At 31.7% G+C, this 21,079-nt stretch overlaps 1 protein-coding gene across 1 annotated transcript in view; it reads right to left on the bottom strand.

The window, feature by feature from the left end:
- LOC145286277 (uncharacterized) overlaps positions 1-21,079 on the bottom strand; it is a 77,598-nt gene that overhangs the window by 14,816 nt on the left and 41,703 nt on the right. The window contains exons 6-9 of the mRNA XM_080135117.1: positions 17,332-17,364; positions 12,331-12,363; positions 5,422-5,460; positions 4,630-4,653 (exon numbers count right to left, since the gene is read on the bottom strand). Of these exons, the coding sequence (XP_079991243.1) occupies positions 4,630-4,653; positions 5,422-5,460; positions 12,331-12,363; positions 17,332-17,364 (129 nt within the window). The remainder of the gene's footprint in view (positions 1-4,629; positions 4,654-5,421; positions 5,461-12,330; positions 12,364-17,331; positions 17,365-21,079) is intronic.

Raw genomic sequence — 21,079 nt, forward strand, 5'->3', positions numbered from 1 at the left:
CATAAAAAATGTGTAAAACTGATAATGTACATAGAAAATGTGTAAAAGCTGATAATGTACATAGAAAATGTGTAAAAGCAGATAATGTACATAGAAAAATGTGTAAAAGCTTATAATGTACATAGAAAATGTGTAAAAGCTGATAATGTACATAGAAAATGTGTAAAAGCTGATAATGTACATAGAAAATGTGTAAAAGCTGATAATGTACATAGAAAAATGTGTAAAAGCTGATAATGTACATAGAAAATGTGTAAAAACTGATAATGTACATAGAAAAATGTGTAAAAGCTGATAATATATATAGAAAAATGTGTAAAAGCTAATAATGTACATAGAAAATGTGTAAAAGCTGATCATGTACATAGAAAAATGTGTAAAAGCTGATAATATATATAGAAAAATGTGTAAAAGCTTATAATATATTTAGAACATGTGTAAAAGCTGATAATGTACATAGAAAATGTGTAAAAGCAGATAATGTACATAGAAAAATGTGTAAAAGCTGATAATGTACATAGAAAATGTGTAAAAGCTGATAATGTACATAGAAAATGTGTAAAAGCTGATAATATATATAGAAAAATGTGTAAAAGCTGATAATGTACATAGAAAAATGTGTAAAAGCTAATAATGTACATAGAAAAATGTGTAAAAGCTGATAATGTACATAGAAAAATGTGTAAAAGCTGATAATAGAAAAATGTGTAAAAGCTGATAATGTACATAGAAAATGTGTAAAAGTTGATAATGTTCATAGAAAATGTGTAAAAGCTGATAATGTACATAGAAAAATGTGTAAAAGCTGATAATGTACATAGAAAATGTGTAAAAGCTGATAATGTACATAGAAAATGTGTAAAAGCTGATAATGTTCATAGAAAATGTGTAAAAGCTGATAATGTACATAGAAAAATGTGTAAAAGCTGATAATGTACATAGAAAATGTGTAAAAGCTGATAATGTACATAGAAAATGTGTAAAAGCTGATAATGTACGTAGAAAATGTGTAAAAGCATATAATGTACATAGAAAATGTGTAAAAGCTGATAATGTACATAGAAAATGTGTAAAAGCTGATAATGTACATAGAAAATGTGTAAAAGCTGATAATGTAAGAGAAAATGTGTAAAAGCTGATAATGTACATAGAAAATGTGTAAAAGCTTATAATGTACGTAGAAAATGTGTAAAAGCAGATAATGTACGTAGAAAAATGTGTAAAAGCTTATAATGTACATAGAAAATGTGTAAAAGCTGATAATATATATAGAAAAATGTGTAAAAGCTGATAATGTACATAGAAAATGTGTAAAAGCTGATAATATATATAGAAAAATGTGTAAAAGCTGATAATGTACATAGAAAAATGTGTAAAAGCTGATAATGTACATAGAAAATGTGTAAAAGCAGATAAAGTACATAGAAAAATGTGTAAAAACTGATAATGTACATAGAAAAATGTGTAAAAGCTGATAATGTATATAGAAAATGTGTAAAACAGATAATGTGCATAGAAAAATGTGTAAAAGCTGATAATGTACATAGAAAAATGTGTAAAAGCTGATAATGTACATAGAAAAATGTGTAAAAGCTGATAATGTACATAGAAAATGTGTAAAAGCTGATAATGTACATAGAAAATGTGTAAAAGCTGATAATGTACATAGAAAATGTGTAAAAGCTGATAATGTACATAGAAAATGTGTAAAAGCTGATAATGTACGTAGAAAATGTGTAAAAGCTGATAATGTACGTAGAAAATGTGTAAAAGAAGATAATGTACATAGAAAATGTGTAAAAGCTGATAATGTACGTAGAAAATGTGTAAAAGCAGATAATGTACATAGTAAAATGTGTAAAAGCTGATAATGTACATAGAAAAATGTGTAAAAGCTGAAAATGTACATAGAAAATGTGTAAAAGCTGATAATGTACATAGAAAATGTGTAAAAGCTGATAATATATATAGAAAAATGTGTACAAGCTGATAATGTACATAGAAAAATGTGTAAAAGCAGATAATGTACATAGAAAAATGTGTAAAAGCTTATAATGTACATAGAAAATGTGTAAAAGCTGATAATATATATAGAAAAATGTGTAAAAGCTAATAATGTACATAGAAAAATGTGTAAAAGCTGATAATATATAGAAAAATGTGTAAAAGCTGATAATGTACATAGAAAATGTGTAAAAGCTGATAATATATATAGAAAAATGTGTAAAAGCTGATAATGTACATAGAAAAATGTGTAAAACCTGATAATGTACATAGAAAATGTGTAAAAGCTGATAATGTACGTAAAAATTAAACGCTTAAATGCATCATTTGATAGATAAAATATCATTCTGCTTGACGTTCCCCGATCATAAAATACGCATATTATATTTTAATCAACGCAGAATTCTTATTACAAACGGAAATCCTTTTTTAAAATTTATTTTAAATTGAACCATGTAAGTCAACGGATAGGCATAATTTGATTTAAGAGCAATTCATTTTAAAGTGGTAAAAACGGAACTTTTTATCTTAGCACAATAAGAATTTATACTTTTCAGAATATTAGTGTGTTTTGCACAAAGCAAGGAAAAAAGCAACAGTATCAATGTTTGGTGCAGTGCTAATCAAAAGTAGTTATTTTTTTTAAATGCGCGTGAAAAGTGATATCGTATCAACGAATATAAAATCCTTTAGCAAATCTATATAAATAAAACGGTAGATGCATGTATGTATGTTTGTATTTGTGTGTGTAAATATTTAACTGATAAACTCTTAAATTACTCGTCAGATAATACTGAAATTAATAGGAAATAATAATCATACACAAAGGGTGGGGTATAAAGAGTAAATGGTTTGTTTTGATGGACGAACAGCGCGTACAGAAATATGTTGGTAAGTTGAAATGCAAAATCTTCATTTCAACTCACCGACAGTTTGCGCATGCATAAAACTGATCACAGCTAAAGGTGTTTTAATTTTATAAATTTATTATCTATGTTTCGGGTTAACTCAAACAGTGATCGCTGTTAGAGCGCTAACTGTTTTTGGTTTTGATTCTAGCTAATGACACCCAAGTCATTATTTTAAACTTTTGAAGTCAGTACTATATCAGTATATGAATTAAAATATACTAGCAAACCCGTGGATATTTTACGGTAGTTGTACATGTTTAAAAAACATTATAAATAAAGCGAATAAAAAATTAAAATAAAACAAAAAACGACGTATTGAAAACAATTTTTTAGCAAATTCTTTTTAAACTTTTAAAGCTAACAAGAATTGATTAAAAAAATTTACAATCTTTTAATGAAAATTCAACACACAACACATTGTTTTGTTTTTTTCTGAATAAGTTTTTATATAAATCATAAAGGAACAGATGTCAATTCACTTTCACTTTTTTAATTTTAAGAAGAAAGTATAATAATTAGTCTCCTCTCAACATGGCTTTTTTTTCAATGGTAGAATAAAATAGCCAATTTGGAACCATAAAAAGAAAACCATGTTGTTTTTTTAATTTTTCGAGAGGAAATGGTTTTAATGATTTTTAACCGATAAAGAGTGACTATAATGTAAAGTAATTCGTTTCTCATTAATTAATGTTTGCGCCGTACGGACAAGTAAATTAATATTTTGATTTAAGCGTATTTTGCGACCGCACAAGGCCAGGGACTAACCGGTAGTTAAATAAATTTGTTCGGTTTTTAATAAATCCTTTTAATGTCTTCTAATATAGTTATATAAATTAATTCGGTTTTTAATAAATCCTTTTAATGTCTTCTAATATAGATATATAAATTAGTTTCATTTTTATAAGTCCTTTTAATGTCTTCTAACATAGTCATATAAATTGGTTACATTTTTAATGTCTTTTTAATGTCTTCTAATATAATTATATAAATTGGTTAAATATTTAATAAGTCTTTTTAATGTCTTCTAATGTAGGTATATAAATTGGTTAAATATTTAATAAGTCTTTTTAATGTCTTCTAATATAGTTATATAAATTGGTTAAATATTTAATAAGTCTTTTTAATGTCTTCTAATATAGTTATATAAATTGGTTAAATATTTAATAAGTCTTTTTAATATAAAATATAGTTATATAAATTGGTTAAATATTTAATAAGTCTTTTTAATGTCTTCTAATATAGTTATATAAATTAATTCGGTCCTTTTAATGTCTTCTAATATAGATATATAAATTAGTTTAATTTTTATAAGTCTTTTAATGTCTTCTAATATAGTTATATAAATTGGTTCAATTTTTAATGTCTTTTTAATGTCTTCTAATATAGTTATATAAATTGGTTAAATATTTAATAAGTCTTTTTAATGTCTTCTAATATAGGTATATAAATTGGTTAAATATTTAATAAGTCTTTTTAATGTCTTCTAATATAGTTAGGTCGATTTCAAGATTTTAAATTATTTATTGCTGAAAGATAAAAAATAATTTTGGAGTTGTTACTATGAAATCTAAAATAATTTTGGAGTTGTTACTATGAAATCTAACGAGAATGACGCCCTCCAGATGTATATCCCCACACTTCTATATAATTTATAGTAAGCGGAATGGGGCGATACAAGTGGACGGTTATTTAATTTAGCCAAATTATAAATTACCTGAGTCCTTATGAACATAATTACCTGAAAAATAAAAATAACAATAATTAAAGAATGAAAAATATATAAATAGATACTAGAACATACAAGAAAACAGGTTGTTTATATTTCGATGAATATGTTCGCCTTTAAGAAAAGACATAGCTCGTCTTAGCTTCAATTTATGGTCCACTTTTGCCAAAATTTCACAAAAAAGCGCTCAACCATCTACAACGACTAATAAAAATGTTCACCACCCTCTTTCTCTGCCTAAATCCAAACGTATATTCCATGAACAAAGCAGCTTCTTTTCTAAAACTATCCGCTCGTGAAACTCTGTGGTTCACAGGTTTCAAAATCATTACTACTTTTATTTATTCGCACAACTTGCCTTTAAAATATCCTAGTTACCTGTTTCCTTGACTGAAGCATCATACAGAAATTTAAATGTTATGCCAACAAACATCTTGCTACATAATACTATACTTCGAATGTCCTATATAAATCTGTTGTCTAATCACAGTAGCCCTTACGTCCCAGTGGCAATATTCCTTGTTTGATACCAATTAATATAAGAAAAAAGTTAATTATTGACTAATAATACTATCGAGGTAAGATTTGTCATATACTATGTTAAAATTACTACTTTATAAAAATAATGCATTTTTTATTAGTTGCGCATATCATGTCAGTCGCGAAATTTACTGAGTGATGTATTAACACATTTCTATACGTGTCTGTATGAGTTAACATGATGAAAAATGAAGGCAAAGAACAGGATCATTTTAAACAGAGACAACGAAATATACTTACGGTTGGTTGGCTTCCTAACAACGCTGATATTCAGTTCATCTGGTTAAAAAAAAAATCAAATAAGGTATGAATATTTCCTAAATTTTCAAGATCGAAAAACAGTTTAACTGGTTTAATTCTTAGCAATATAAACCAGTCAAACTAAGAAAATGTCAGGTCATCTTATCTGGAGAGCGAGAAAGGATTGAAATTTGGTATATGATATTATATCATTGTATCATAGTGTGTACAGTTATCATATAGATATTGAAGATATAGCTAATATCATATTGCGAACAATAATCATAATAGCGTATAGATATTAAAGATATAGGTAATATCCTCTTTTCAAACATAAATAGTTGGCAGTTAAATATTATTCAAATACATAAAACGAATTTCACTTTTTGACATGTATTTAAATGTAGCGATTTAAGATTAATCCCAGTAAACATCTTTGCTATTTGGGGGTTTCTTGATTGTTTTATTATACGACATATCATAAAATATTATGAAATAACGTCTTCCTAAAATATACATGTCCAGTCTATTATTTAGCTCATAGTAAGCCGAATGAATCAACACATTGACACTATTGCAAATTCACAGCTGTTTGGTTTACATAGAGCATGAATTAGCTGAAGTCTGACTCTTTCATCTTTGCAATTTAAGATCAATTCCCAAAAAAACATCTTTGCTATTTGGAATTTGTTTGCTTGTTTTGGTTTATGAGATATGTGTAACGTAGTCGTTACATGTCAACACTCGGGACCCACACGTTGTATGCAGCGTACGTCGCAAGGAAACAAAGGCAAAGAAAGAATTCGACTCCTTTTTTTCATTTGTATAAAAACGATATTCATTTAGTTCGTGCAAACTCCTCGCCTTAACGTTCAAGAGGAATATGGGTTGAGACAGATACATTGAGTGCATTACGAAGGCTGCTGCAAAAGAAGATGGGCTATCTCTACCGTGCTAGAAAGTTACTTACGCTTGAGAGTATCTTATATCGCTACAAGGCCACCATTCGACCATGTATGGAATATTGTTGTCACATTTGGGATAAGGCATCTGCTACTAGTCTCCCCTTTTTAGACAGAGTTCAAAAGAGAGTCGTCAACCTGATAGATTCCACACTATCAGCTAGGCTTTAATCGCTGTCCCATCGACGAAATATTGTATCCCTCTACCCTTTTTTACAAGTACTTTAATGGTAGATGCTTTGACGAATTACGAGCTCTTGTACCTCATCGACGCAAATACCTGACATGCTCAACAAGTAGCAAAATCTCACCCCATACGTAGTAGAAATCACTAGATGTAAGAAAGCCTTCTACTCTAATAGCTTTTTTCCCTAGAACTGCTAGACTTTGGAATTCCCTCCCGGGTTCCTGTTTCCTCGACTGTACTGACATGCAAAAGTTCAAGCGTAATGTAAACAGATATCTTGCTGCTCAGCTCTCCACATAGTGCCCCTATAAATTATATCCCAAACTATGTCCCAGATAGTAGTCCCCCACCTACATCAAAGTGGCACTGTACCTTGTTTAGGGTGAAAACGCAAAAAAGAAAGGTACTTCCAGAATAACGATTTATCTCTTGTTCAAAAGTTTTCTCCTACTCCAATGCGCTTAACAAGACTCTAACGTGTCGAACACTTGGTACTCTGCCTTTATCCGGCCATGTTTATAAAACGTCTTTTCCTGTCACTGCCTACCACATGTGTAACACGCCTATTTCTGTCCTTCTCAACCCACGTTTTTCTTTTTTTTCTATAATCGTTTTTTTTTCACCTTCGCTCCTCGGCCATTTGCATAGTTGGTTGGTTGTTGTTGTTGTTGTTGTTGTTGTTGCTTCTGCTGTCATACTTGCGTTCGCGTTCTGTTACATATAAAACCTTTCAGGTATATTTAATGACGAATCCTGTAATTTTGGAAGAAATGTTTTATACATCGAATTGTTTATATATTCAAATATTTACGCTTGGTGATTGGTTTCGTTGTTATAACGTACGTACGAAAATTCTTTAGCTTGTTATGATTGATTAATTCAGATTTTCATGATTTCTTTTGTTATTTCTAATATAGTTAGGCTGATTTAAGTAATTTAAATGATATAATCGTGAAAGATGTCAAATTAGCAGTTATAACCATGTAATGAGTAAAAAATGTAGTCCAAATATACATTTCCGGTCAACTATTTAGCTCAAACTTATCCGAATGGGGAGATACATGGATACGATAGAAATTTCACGGTTGATTCAGATATAGCATAAACTAGCAGACCGTTCAGGTTGCACGGTTGTAAAATACGCGTAAATATTATATGTTAAGTAATACAGAAACTAAAGCATGTACATGCGAGTATTATAATTTTTTAAAGCAGTCCACTTCTTGTAAGTAAAAAAAAATGTACTTGCACAGTTTAATAAAGACATTAAAAAATGAAAATACCGAAAAAAGTTTATACTGTACGTTAGGGACTGCCAAAATTCACAACAGAATTACCCCACCCTATATGTAAAACGATGTAAATGTATTATAAATTAATATTATCAGTATAACTGTTGTACCATTTAAAAGAGGAAAGGCAAACTAAACCAGTAATAATAAAAAAAAAATCTTTTTTCATCGAACGAAAATAATGAAATTGCGAGACGAAAATCGTGTTTACATAATTGGCGCTTTAAAATAATGTTCCCATGTAGTATACATTCCGAACGTGAAAACATACCCGTATTTAATAAATCTAGCAAAAATCAACTAATGGTCAGATTTTCATGAAATTTTCGATACTTATCCATTTTTCAATGAAATTACATATAAAATGCAGTTTCCGTAAAATATATGAGGGGATGAGTTTTTTTAGTGCGTGTCCCCCCCCGCCATATTTACTTTTTCGAAATTCGAACAAAATATATTTAAATCTATCGAAATTTCTATTTATTATGAAACGTAAGAGTTCAAATAAGTAAATATATTTATTTTATCAAAATTTAAATGCACGTATTGACCAAAAATTTACCATGAAGTTACAATTAAAAAATGATATAAATTTAATATTATTATGTTTTTTTTTAATATTGTTTTTTTTAATTAATATCTACTACAATCAGTTGAATTGCCAAGAAAAAAAATTGTAAACATTAATTAATTTTTAAAAGATTGAAACGATTAAAATTCCATTATTTCAAAATGTTCCCTTACAACATAGATTTTTATTTAATTGTGTTTAAATTTTTTGTTTTTGTTTTTATATAAACATGGCTCTTGTCAGCTATTTCATCTCCAGATTAAAACCGATTTGAAAATATTATTGCACAAATATTAAGCATTTTATAGGCTCTCCTCATATTTTGTCTATCTCTTTTTATCGAGCAAAAGTGTGGAAGCCGAACATGAACATTCAGTAAAACCGTATTTCATATTTAATATACAAATGTTTATAATATTATTAATCATTAAACTGTGTAAATCTTAAAACCTAACAAAATTATAACAAAGATTAATTATTAATTGCAGTTTGAAGAAAATAATCAATGGTTTTAAAAAATCATTAAGTCGTTTCTGCTTTTCCATAGTTCGTATAGTTAACACAAACCTGACGTCACGAAATCATGCGTATTTTTTTCACATTGTTTTGGAGATACCTACTGTACGTATCCGTTCTGGAACATAGTTCTCCGAAAAAAAAAGTCACTTAATTTCATCAAACAGTTTTTTTTTTCACAGCGAAAAAACAATTTGTTATTATACCGAGCACTAGGTTCGATTTTTAGGAAGAAAAGCTAGTATTACAGATGGGGAGAGAGTGTCGGCACTTTAAACTGAGTTATCTCCCTGTGAACGTGCTGTCATAAAAACGTGTTTTTCTGCTTTATATAAAAAACTACTCGATCAAATTAAGTGAATTTTTCTTCGGAGAACTTCGTTCCATAACGGATAGTACAGTTTAAACTTTTTTTTCGCTATTTTCAATTTTTAATGTCTTGATTAAATTGTGCAAGTACCAAAAATATCACTGGAGTTGAGATCGAAACTAAAACCTAAAGACATTAAGTCAAGTAAGATAACCATTAGGACAGGTTGGCATGATCTTTAAAAGGAGTTTTAAAATCTACTTATTTTTAGTATAAGGAATCTTTCATGTGAATGATTGACGCATACACATTCATGAAACAGTTGAAAACATATAAAAATCCAATGACCCCTACTTAATAATTTTTCAATCATGACCCCTTAGCAGAGAATTTTTCCTGCTAAAAAACAATTAAAAAGTTTTCCGCGTGTCTGAATATCCGATATACCAAATTTTCAGTCTGTATATTACAACTTCATTGAGTATATAGGTTGAGAAATGTCCTCAAACACAAACATTCTCACTTTTTCCTGATAAAAACCAATTAAAACGTTTTCTGCTGAATACGCTATATACCAAATTGCGTAGATCAAAATTTCGTTAGGTATATAGGTTGAGAATTGTCCTCACACACACAGTCTCACTTTTACAGGTATATAAACACCCTCACCTTGATTAGAGAAACAAAACTAGAATCGAACGATTAAGCCTTTATGTACCACACATAGCTTCTCTATATCACATTCCCTATCACAGATGGTTACGTTTCCAACCCGTTTCCCTGACCAGCAAGAACAACACGCATCACTTTTAGATCTATTTCTGACCACAGTTCCCGATGATTGTGTTACGAATGCTCACAGTCCACTTGGGAATGCTGATCATGTAGTGATAATAGTTGAAATCGCCCTAAACTCTAGAGCCAAAATGGAAGAGCCAGTGCTCAAAACAACGAGATATTATAAAAAGGCTGACTGGGAATCCATCAGGGATCTCATCAGCGACGCCCCATGACGAAATATCTTTTCACTTCCTACTGAACAGTGCGCAGATGAAACCACTGAATGGTTCAAAACAGCAATTGAAGCACATGTTCCCATGCGGAACATGGTTTACTTCTACTTGTGCAGCTGCCATCGCGCAAAGGCAACATGCGTACCGCAGATTAAACCGACATAAGTCCAGTTCAAACAGACAGAAGTATATAGAAACCAGAAGTAACTGTAAGAAAGAAATAGTGACAGCTAAGAGAGAATTTACTGAAACCACCAAAAAAACGCATCGAAGCACAGAAATTAGGAGCCCGTGACTTCTGGAAAATCTACAATAGTGTAGTAAATAATGGGCAATCAACAATCATTAAGTTGTTTGCTCAGCAACTGAGAAGGCTAACATGCTTGCCAGTCGGTTTGCCTCCAACTTCACAATAGACCTTGCTAACCACCCCCTCACTGACTTTCCTTTGCGGACAGACGCCACACTAGACGATCTAAAAATTACCCCTGCTCAGGTGCATGCTATCATAAAAAATGTTGACGCTTCAAAAGCATGTGGACCTGATCTCATCCCGGCTCTGCTATTAAAAGTGCTCCGTCGAAGTAGCTCCAGTTCTCTCCAAACTTTACAACAAATGCCCTAATGAATCTTGCTTTCCTGCCTGCTGAAAAACTGCTTCTGTGGTACCAGTTTTCAAGAATTCTGGCGAAAGAACTGAGCCAGTAAATTACCGCCCAATTAGCCCCCTCCCACTTTTTGCCAACATATTTGAGTCCATAATTAACCAGGCTCTAGTCTATCACCTTAAAGATTCTAAACTTCTGACCGACCAATAATATGGATTTAGGCAAGCCCGTTCCACAGCAGACATCCTAACTGTAATCTCTGAGCGTATATTCCATTCACTTGACAAAGCAGGGGAAGGTAGAGCCGTAGCTCTAAATATATCTAAGGCTTTTGACAGGGTATGGCACGAAGGTCTTCTCAGGAAAATCAGATCATACGGTATCACTGGAAGAATACATAACATAATTAAATCTTTCTTAAATAAGAGAAAAATCCAGGTTGACCTCGATGGTCGCACATCTAAACAATATGATATAAATGCGGGAGTGTCTCGGGGTCTATCCTGGGACCTCTATTATTCCTAATATTCATAAATGACCTCCCTGATAAAATTGTCTGTGAGATGGGTATATATGCTGATGACACCATGCTCTATAACAGACACAACAGGAAAACAAATGAACACATATCTAAAGAAATGGCAGAAACACTAGAGGATGATCTCCAATCTGTAGTGGAATGGGGACAAAATGGATGGTCACATTCAATGCTGTCAAGAATAAACTTGTTTCCGTCAATAACTACAAGAAACCATCTCTACTACCAAAAGCAATGGTCAAAGACTCTTTATCTGAAAGTACATTTTTTAATCTCCTCAGCCTAACGTTCACAGGAAACATGAGTTGGGACAATTACATTGAGAGCATTGCCAGGAACACTGCGAGAAAGTAGGTTCTCTCTACCGTGCTAGAAAGCTACTAACGCTCGAAAGTATCCTGTACCTCTATAAGGCCACCATTCGCCCATGTATGGAGTATTGTTGTCATATTTGGGCTGGTGCATCTGCATCTCACTCCTAGACAAGGTTCAAAAGAGAGTCGCCAACCTGATAGGTCCTGAACTATCATCTAAGCTTCAGCCTTTGTCCCATCGACGAAAAGTAGTATCTCTCTGCCTGTTCTACAAGTAATTTAATGGTGAATGCTCTGACGAACTGCAAGCACTTGTACCCGACAAATCCGACAAGCAGCAAAATCGCACCCCTTCACAGTAGAGATCCCTAGATCTTCCCCAGAACCGCTAAACTTTGGAGTTCTCTTCAGGGTTCCTGCTTCCCCAATTGTACTGACATGCAGAAGTTCAAGTGTAACGTGAACCGACATCTTGCTGCTCAACTCCCCACATAGTACCCTTGTAGCTTATGTCCCTGATAGTAGCCCCGCACATCAAAGTGGCAAGGTGCCTTGTTTGGGGTGAAAATGTAATTAAAAAAAAATAAATATAGATTACCCAAGTTGGGCGAATCAATACTGAAAGAAAAATCTGAAAAATAAATTAAGAATAATTTAAGAATAAATAATACAAAAATATATGTGAATACAAATTATAATAAATGTGAATACAAACTATAATAAATGCGAATAAATGTGAATACAAATTATAATAAACATGAACACAGGTTGTATATATTTCGATGAAACTGTTTGCCTTTATGAAAAAACGTAACTACAAACTTAAAAAAAGAATATGTGGCGCCAATCCTTGTGCCCTCAAAAGTCAACACAGTCCCTGCGACCTCATGGCCTCTTAATAAACCCACATTCAATTTCAGCTACACGTGGTCGATAAATCCTCGGCAATCATCCGAACAACATAAATCGAGGTCTATCTGCCTCATCAAAACGGACAATCATCGTCTCTGGCTTTAAAAACCAGCTTTTCTTTCCCTGGGTAGCACAATTTTTTTTCACATCCAAAGCCTTACACCCTTTTTATCACAAACATACAATTGTATTAATAATATTTTGGGGAACAAACAGAAAATCTTTTCTACCCTATCCGGTGGTCAGCACTATTCACCAATATATTTTTTCTATATAACTTAACTTAAATATTTCTTTTATACTTGATCACATGTTGCAATATTATTTCTATGCATTATGTTCGTCATCTTTATTTAAAAACAGTAGTTTTTCTACCATTATGATTTTCTTTATTATCATTTTCTTCGTTGTTTATTTTCAATCAAGTATAAACAAAGAAGATACACATGCAATGCGGCGACGCAAGGATAGACTCAACATTTTCAATTACAAAACTCGCTAAGATTGAACGTCACAGCATGTCAAGTTTATAGAAAAATAGAGTTGAATCGTCGAAATTATCATGGATGATGTTCCCATATTTAAATATACAGAACTGATATGGATTGAACTGATATAGATTGAACTGATATAGATTGAACTGATATAGATTGAACTGATATAGATTGAACGTAGCCCGCACTGCTTCAGTATTTATCGTCTTTGTAACTTTGCAAACCGATAAATACACTTTTTATTTCTGGATTTAACTATTAAATAAATACCGGGGTTTTCGACATTCACACCACAGAACCAACAAAATATACTACTGATTATCATCCTTATTTACAAGTTTCTCCCTTTAAGACATCATACAAAAATGACTTTGCACATCCTAAACACCTGACACATCTAACTACAATCAAAATCCCACATTAAAGGTGGAGGTTTCCAGGTACTGAAAAATTCGTAGTCTAATGATTTTTTCTTTGGATTGTTAGCAATTAGGAATTAGCTAATATACCCGGTTGAGTATTCCCTGATCTGATTAATTAAAAGAATAAAAAATAATATAAATATTTCCTTAATTTAGAATATCGGAGAGGAGTGTGATCAGTTTAGTTCTAAGAAAAATGAACTATTTACAGAAAGAGACTGTAAGATCATTTAATATAGATAACAAAACATGAATACAATATTGTTTTATGATATATCTTTGTATAAATTATAATAGATTTGAGTAGTGGATCGTATCATAACGTCTATATTTATCGTGATAAAATGGAAAGTTGGTGTCTGTCTGTAATCAATATTATTTAATATTTAAAGTAACTTCACGTTAAATAACACACGTTATTTAATTAATTCTTTACTAGTCGGACACCGTGAAAATTCCACATGCCTTCTACATTTCTTATTTTTTATACAGCTCATATTTATCACTTTTTCATTTTCTTTCTTTAAATGTTGTAATCCTGAGTATAGGGCAGCCAAACTAGCTGCCAACATTGCCCTGCTTTTTATCAAAACCAACTAAGAGCTCTTTTTAGTATCCTCGCCGTTCCCTTTAGTGCAATTCTCTGGATTTCTCTTGCACTTGGTTCACCAGGAATATTAGTTAAGTAGGACCAGGTTATTTTTCATAAGTCCTGTAGCACTTAGAGAGAAAAATCTTGAATCAGATGACCAGGCTTTTATGTGCTTTCGACTAACATTTCATCACTGCGTTAGTTACTTACAATTTCTCTACCGTGCCCCCTCATGTCAGGATTGTACCCTAATCGATCATGTCTCTGATAGTATAGATGCAACATTCATCTTATTGGCTTGGTTTCTCAAGTTACATAGATGCAACTGGTCGCTCTACTTATAGCTTCTTTATAGCCCATTCCCTCACACAGACAGTAATGATCCCAACCCGCCTACCAGATCGTGAATCACAGCAGGCTTCACTTTTAGATCTATTTCTCACCACAGTTCCTGAGGATTGGGTGACTAATACTCACATTCCATTAGGAAACGCAGACCACATAGTGGTATCAGTTGACATCAGAACGGAACATGAGCATAGCTCAGGGGATATGGATAGAAAAAAGTATAGGAGGCTTGCGAACTGACCGGTAATAAGAGAACAAAGATAAATAAATCAATTATATATAATACACACAAATTGGCAAAATTAAGACAGGATACATTTCAACAGTTATGGATAAAGTTTTTAACTTAGCTCTGAAGGCACCAACTCTTTCTTCCGAGGTCATCTCGAAAACTGACTAGTAGCTAACAAGCTTGGGGTGTTCTGGTACTTAAGAGATGTGGTGGGTGTGGGGGTTAAATGTTTTAAACTTTTTTTTCCATTATTTTATTTATTTATTTATTTATATATTTATTTTTTTTGCTTTTGGTACTCGCGATAGAACCTTCGAGATTAAGCTTATAATTACGTTTCAATAATGCAACTTGTGAGGTCAGCTTATGTTTTTAGATTGGGGGCATCTTATTTAAAGGCTAATTTAGAGTAATGTCAGACGTATTTAACAAAATAAAGGTTAAAACACGAGTAATAAGACATTATAGGTAATTTTAAGGAGTTTCAATTTTTAGTAAGACTGCAATAAGAGAACAAAGATAAATAAAATATATATGATACACAAAAATTGGCAAAATTAAGACAGGATAATGAATGTTTATCAAAGTCAATACTAATAAGAAAACTGAAATTTTCTGTTTCCATAAAACTAATTATAATTCTCATCTAAATATTCTGTAAATAAATAAAGAAACACGGCTCTTCTTAATTTTATAAATAGAATTTAACTTAATTTTTTTGTAAAATTATAAAACTCCTTAATCTTCTTGACGTAAAAAAATATTTGTCAATAAAATATTTTTTTTACACAGTGGTAACGACTTATCAAGGCCCGGAAGCCACTCAGGAATAAGGGTTATTGCAAGTGCAGTACGTTAGTGTGGAGATTTGATGAAGTGTTTACTTAAGGGGGCGGTTTATTAGGAATTTGTTAACGTTGGACTTGAAGACATCCAAGTTGTAGTCCGGTGGGAAGCAGACAGATGGAACAGAGTTCCACAGGCGTGCAGGTCTAAGAAAGAAGCTTTGTTCATGGAATCCACGTTTTGATTTAGGCACAGATAAAGAGTGGGGGGAATTTTTCACAGTGGATTCAGCTAGACGGGTGTTTTTCGTGAAAGATTGGCGAGGGGGGACCAGAGATTGGAGTTCAGACGAGCACCTGCCATGAAAATAGCGATAAAACAAGGATAGGCTCGCAACGTCTTTTCTGTGGGAGAGAGGTTGCAGGGTAGAGAAAAGGGCCTCCCCCACCAAGCCACGAAGTCTATTTTGTACTCTGTCAAGGCAGGACTGGCCTTTTTTAGCAGCTCCTGCCCAGATATGGCAGCAGTATTCCATCAAGGAAATGAATGTAATTTTTTAACACGTATTTATTAAAAATTGCACTGCTTTATTTAACGAGGCGAGATGGTTTGATTTAAGAACAATTCATTGTAAATTTCTAAAATTGGGACTTATTAACTTAGCGACAATTAATACAAGAATAAACATATTTGCAGATCGAGGAGTCTTATTTTTTAATTAAACGTGAAAAGTAATATAATACGTATGCCGGTTACATATTGTATTTTATTATAAATAAGTTTGATTTCTAATAAGCTTTTTTCTATTGTAATATTTTTTAAGCTGATGTCGATGATTTAAATTCTACCATGTTTAAATATTTCAAATAATTTTTACAATGAAATATGATGCAAATAACATGTTACAAATATACGAGGTGCCTTCAATAAGTTTCCAGACATTTTCGTATGAAGTAATTCCCTCCAGCTTTTGTCACAGCCTCTTTTATCTTCTAAATTGTCTCATTACAACAGTCTCTAAGGCTTTCCTTAAGCATAGAGAATAATCAAAAGCCACAGGGAACAAGGTCTAGACTATAATAAGGGTTAGGAACTGTCTTGATGCCCATCTTGATCTGTGACAAGGGTGCAGTCTACAACTTCGCGCAAATCTTCTGCATCTTCAGTTCCCCTGCGAATAATTATGTGTGCAGTTCCCACACTGACATCAAACTGTGATCTTATTGTCTCTACTGACAATGAAATTCTTTATTTGGGCAATCTTGACTTCCTTACTCGTCCCACACCTCATCATCTCTCATAGACTCCCTGCCTTCCTTAAATCCCTTATGCCACTCCAAAATTGATGCCCGATTAATGTAAGATAGTTCAAAAGCAGTCTGAAGCATTCCAGACGTTTCTGTTGCATTTTTCCACGTTTCAAACAGTTTTATTGCATATCGTTCGTTCAATATGTCTCCTCACGTTCAAGTTGCATTTTTAAAAGTCACCAACTGGGGCAATCAGGATTTAGAAGATTATATTCCAATTCCTGCTGTAACTGTTAATTTGAGCCTGAAATCACGAAAATTGGTAAGTTATCTAATAACATATTAAATGTTGAAGCGTCTGCGACAATTTTAATGCCTGTACAAAAAAGTCTGAAAACTTATTTAAGTCACCTCGTACACGTTACGTTTACTATTTAATTAGAGGTAGCTGAATGTGGTGATGCATTTAAATTATATATAAAATATATAAATATAAAATATATACATTAAATATATATTATGCTATATTATAGCAAATTTACAGCAAATATTTTATGAATTACCTGAGTTTGATGAATCTGAAGTCTGTGACATTCCTAAAAAAAAAAAAATAATATGAAGAATAAATTTAGACAAATTACAAACTAAGATAAACAAATGATAATACGGTTAAGGTAAAAATTTTATTTGCCGCATTTGAAGGCTAGTACTTTATAAAAACCATATAGATTTTCTTATTAGTAGTGCTATAGATATGTCACACTTGGGACTTATTGTGCGATCTGCTAGCACATTTCTATGCGTGTATACATGAGTTTAAATGTTGACAGGGACCGCAAATAACGCTATCATTTAAACTGATAAATGTGCTTACTATCAAGTTCCAGCAAATATATCAGGTGGAGTGTTTCCTAATTTGTTTAATACACAAATCAAATGAAATTTATGAAATATATTTCATTATTTTAGAATATTGGAGAAGAGTGTAAGCGGTTTAATTCCTTAACATTCCTGAAAAACAAAAATAACAATATAAAAAATAAATATATACAACTTACAAACTAATATACACAAGCTATAGCACAGGCATGTCAAATATGCGGCCCGCAAGAAGCAGAATTGCGGTCTCACAGACACTTTTAAGCAACTTGAAAAAAATCAAGGAGTGAAACGAAAAGATCAGAATAAGAGGTGAGTTCGAAAAGTAGTTTAAATTTTTTATCTATCCTCGATTTAGGAAAGTAATTTTTGATACTGAGCCCGCATATCGATGCTTATAACGTCACAAACACAACTGTCACGACTTTTCATTACTTCCCTTAGTTTCCCTTTCTTTGGCATAGTACCTTTCCTCGCCCTACACCGACTTCCGGCGGTGTCATTCACTTCCTTTTCTCCTGCACGCCAACATGCTGTTCCAGCGGTAGCTTATCTTTTTTCACTCCCACCTCGAAGTTCTGCATCGACGCTGTAAGTCTTTCTTTTCTTTCTTTATTTTTTGGTATTTGTTTCTCTGAGGGCCCACTAAAGCTAAATTACCGCTGATAAGACAAAAACTTGCTCCTTCGAAAAATTTAATCTTCTGCTTGTTTTGGGTTTTGTAAAATTAAGTTTTGTTGCAATTAAAATTAGAAATTTTAAAGTTGAATTTATTTTATTTTTCATTAATACATATTTTTAGGCATTAATCAGAGAAATAACAGCAACAACGACAGTGAAGAAAGTAATTCTATCCACAATGTTATTTTTTTCTTTTAAAATTCAAAATTCAAATTGTTTTTATAGTTTTAATTCGTTTCATTTGTTTTAGTTTTAATTGTTTTTTTTTTTTAATTTTAAATTCTTTCTTTTTTTATTTAAATGTTAAAAAGTTATTTCGTTACATTGATTTTGTTAGATTTGTTTTTTGTTGTTGTTGTTATTTTCGACTCGCACTCGTGAAAACAGACAAAACGAATTTTACAAAACCCACAACCAGCAGAAAATTCAATTTTTCGAAGGGACAAGTTTTTGCTTTATCACCGGTAAATTAGCTTCATTTTACAGAATTTATTGACTTTCAGCTTCTTCACAACGTTATTCGGACTTACATTTTCGTTGTCTTGGACTTTTAAGCATTTCTCTCTCTTACCCACTTGGCACTGCATTTCTCTGTTTTCTTTCCTTTTCAGTTTTTACCTTCTCCTATTTTCAATAAATTGGTCGATAAGCAAATTGTCTTCATAAAGTGATAAATAAAAAAAAATGTTGTGCCCGTGACGTTCTGAGCCTTTGATTGATGGTTTCAATGTAAAAAATAACTTTACCAAAGCAAGAATAGATAAGAAATTTTAACAATTCTTCAAGCACACCCTTATTCTGTATTTATTTAATCCATTTTACGTTTCCTGCCGCGTAAGCCTTATATCTATATTCAGCCTTTAAGATTTGAAAAATAAATCACTCGACCGTCGGCCGAGTGTGAGGAAAAATTTACTCGTCACAAAATATTTTTACTCGTCCGACTTTATGTTTTTGTTTCAGTCAATAATAGTAAATAATATTACCACAATTTCAGAAATTATCGTGTGCATAATCTAACAAGAAAATATTGGTTTAACTCTTGTAAATCAACTATTTTATTACTACGAACATTTCAGTAAATATTCAACAAAACGTTAAAATACAACACCAGTTTCTCTATCTAGCATCATTCATATTATTGTTCCATAGAAATAAGAATCATTTCTTCGGATGCTAATACGTATTATCAAAATGACAATTGAAATATTAATAATTCAAGACTACGTTTATGGGTACCGTTACAAAACGAATATATATAACTTTATACACAAAGAAAACATAATGTAAAATCACACCCTTAAAATAAATATATTTTAAAATGCAAAGGAAATATTAGAGATCCATTTTTTCATTAAAACATTTCAATATGAAGTCTCTAATTGAAAAATATTCTGAAACACACAATCCTCCCAGCAGCTCAAAAGAATAAAAAATAGTTACTTACAATAATTACTGAACAAAACTCGAAGCGAGATCATAATTAAAATGAACATTTAGCATCATATATCATTGAACATTTCAGCGAAATTTATATAGATTAACCTAGTAATTAAATAGCTTTGTTAATGAAACAATAAATTTTTTATACATTTATTCTATATTTTTATTTTTTACATTGAAATATTGTATCATGTATAACATGTTACTAATAATCAGCCGTCTTGATATTTTTATGTGTTTACATTTTTATAATTCATGTCCAGATTTGTTTACATCCTGATACATTTCTATCTGCTCTGGAATAAATAATTTTTGTTTACGAAGAAACAAACTGAAGCGAAAACTGATTACTTGTTGTATAATTTAATTTTCGGTGCGTGCTTGACGGAACGATGCGTTTTTTCCTCTTTCAAATGTTCGTCTTTACTTTTGTAAGCATGAAGTGTATGTAGTTGTAGTGTCGAAGAATTTTTCTCCAAATGAATTTCAAAATCAGAGAGCTAAATGAAGGCGACATTTTGACGACACGCTGAATGTGTAAATTTGACCTCTTGTTGACCTTTAGTTTGACCACTCTTTTTTCAATACGATATTCCAACGGTCTCACAGCTACAGATGAAAGAATTCACAAATGATGAGACATAGGTCATTCTAAGTCACCGCCTATTTGAGGGTCGTAAAATAAATCAGTTTTTCCCGTTTCTTTATTTTAAGAAATTTTATCGACTGGCGGGCGAGTGATTTACGACTTTTAGTCGCACCAAGACATTTTCAATCGACTGTGGCGACCGGTCGTGTAAAATCTCAAAGGTTGTCTATATTGCTTTTTACTATTGTGTACTATTTATTAAAATTGACTTTTATAACTAAAAATATGAATCGGGTAATACTGTGCAGGGGTGAGGTTCCTTTGTGATAACTGCTTTTATTGATATTTTATGAATATTTTTCGTTGTGTTTGATTTTATTTTGACTTTTTAATTTTCCAGATTGCACATCGTTTTTAAAATGGCTAGTGCTTCTGCGACTAAGGAAAAAAGAAAGGTAAATGAAGAAGAGCGAGTGCTTCAAGAAAAATGGGAGTATTTTTGCACAGAATTGAATGGAAATATACATTGTTTAATTTGCAATAACCGTATTTCTACGCCAAAGGCGTATAACCTGCAAAGACATTATGAAACGAATCATCTGTCTTATAATAAATATGCGTGTTTCAATGCTCAAAGAATTGACGGTTAACTTGACACAGCAACAGGCTTTTTAAAAAAAAAAGTCAGAAAGTAAATGTTGCTTCCGTTACTGCAAGCT

Source organism: Euprymna scolopes, chromosome 10 (assembly GCF_053919585.1).
Source record: "Euprymna scolopes isolate OS-2025 chromosome 10, ASM5391958v1, whole genome shotgun sequence".
NCBI lineage: Eukaryota > Metazoa > Mollusca > Cephalopoda > Sepiida > Sepiolidae > Euprymna > Euprymna scolopes.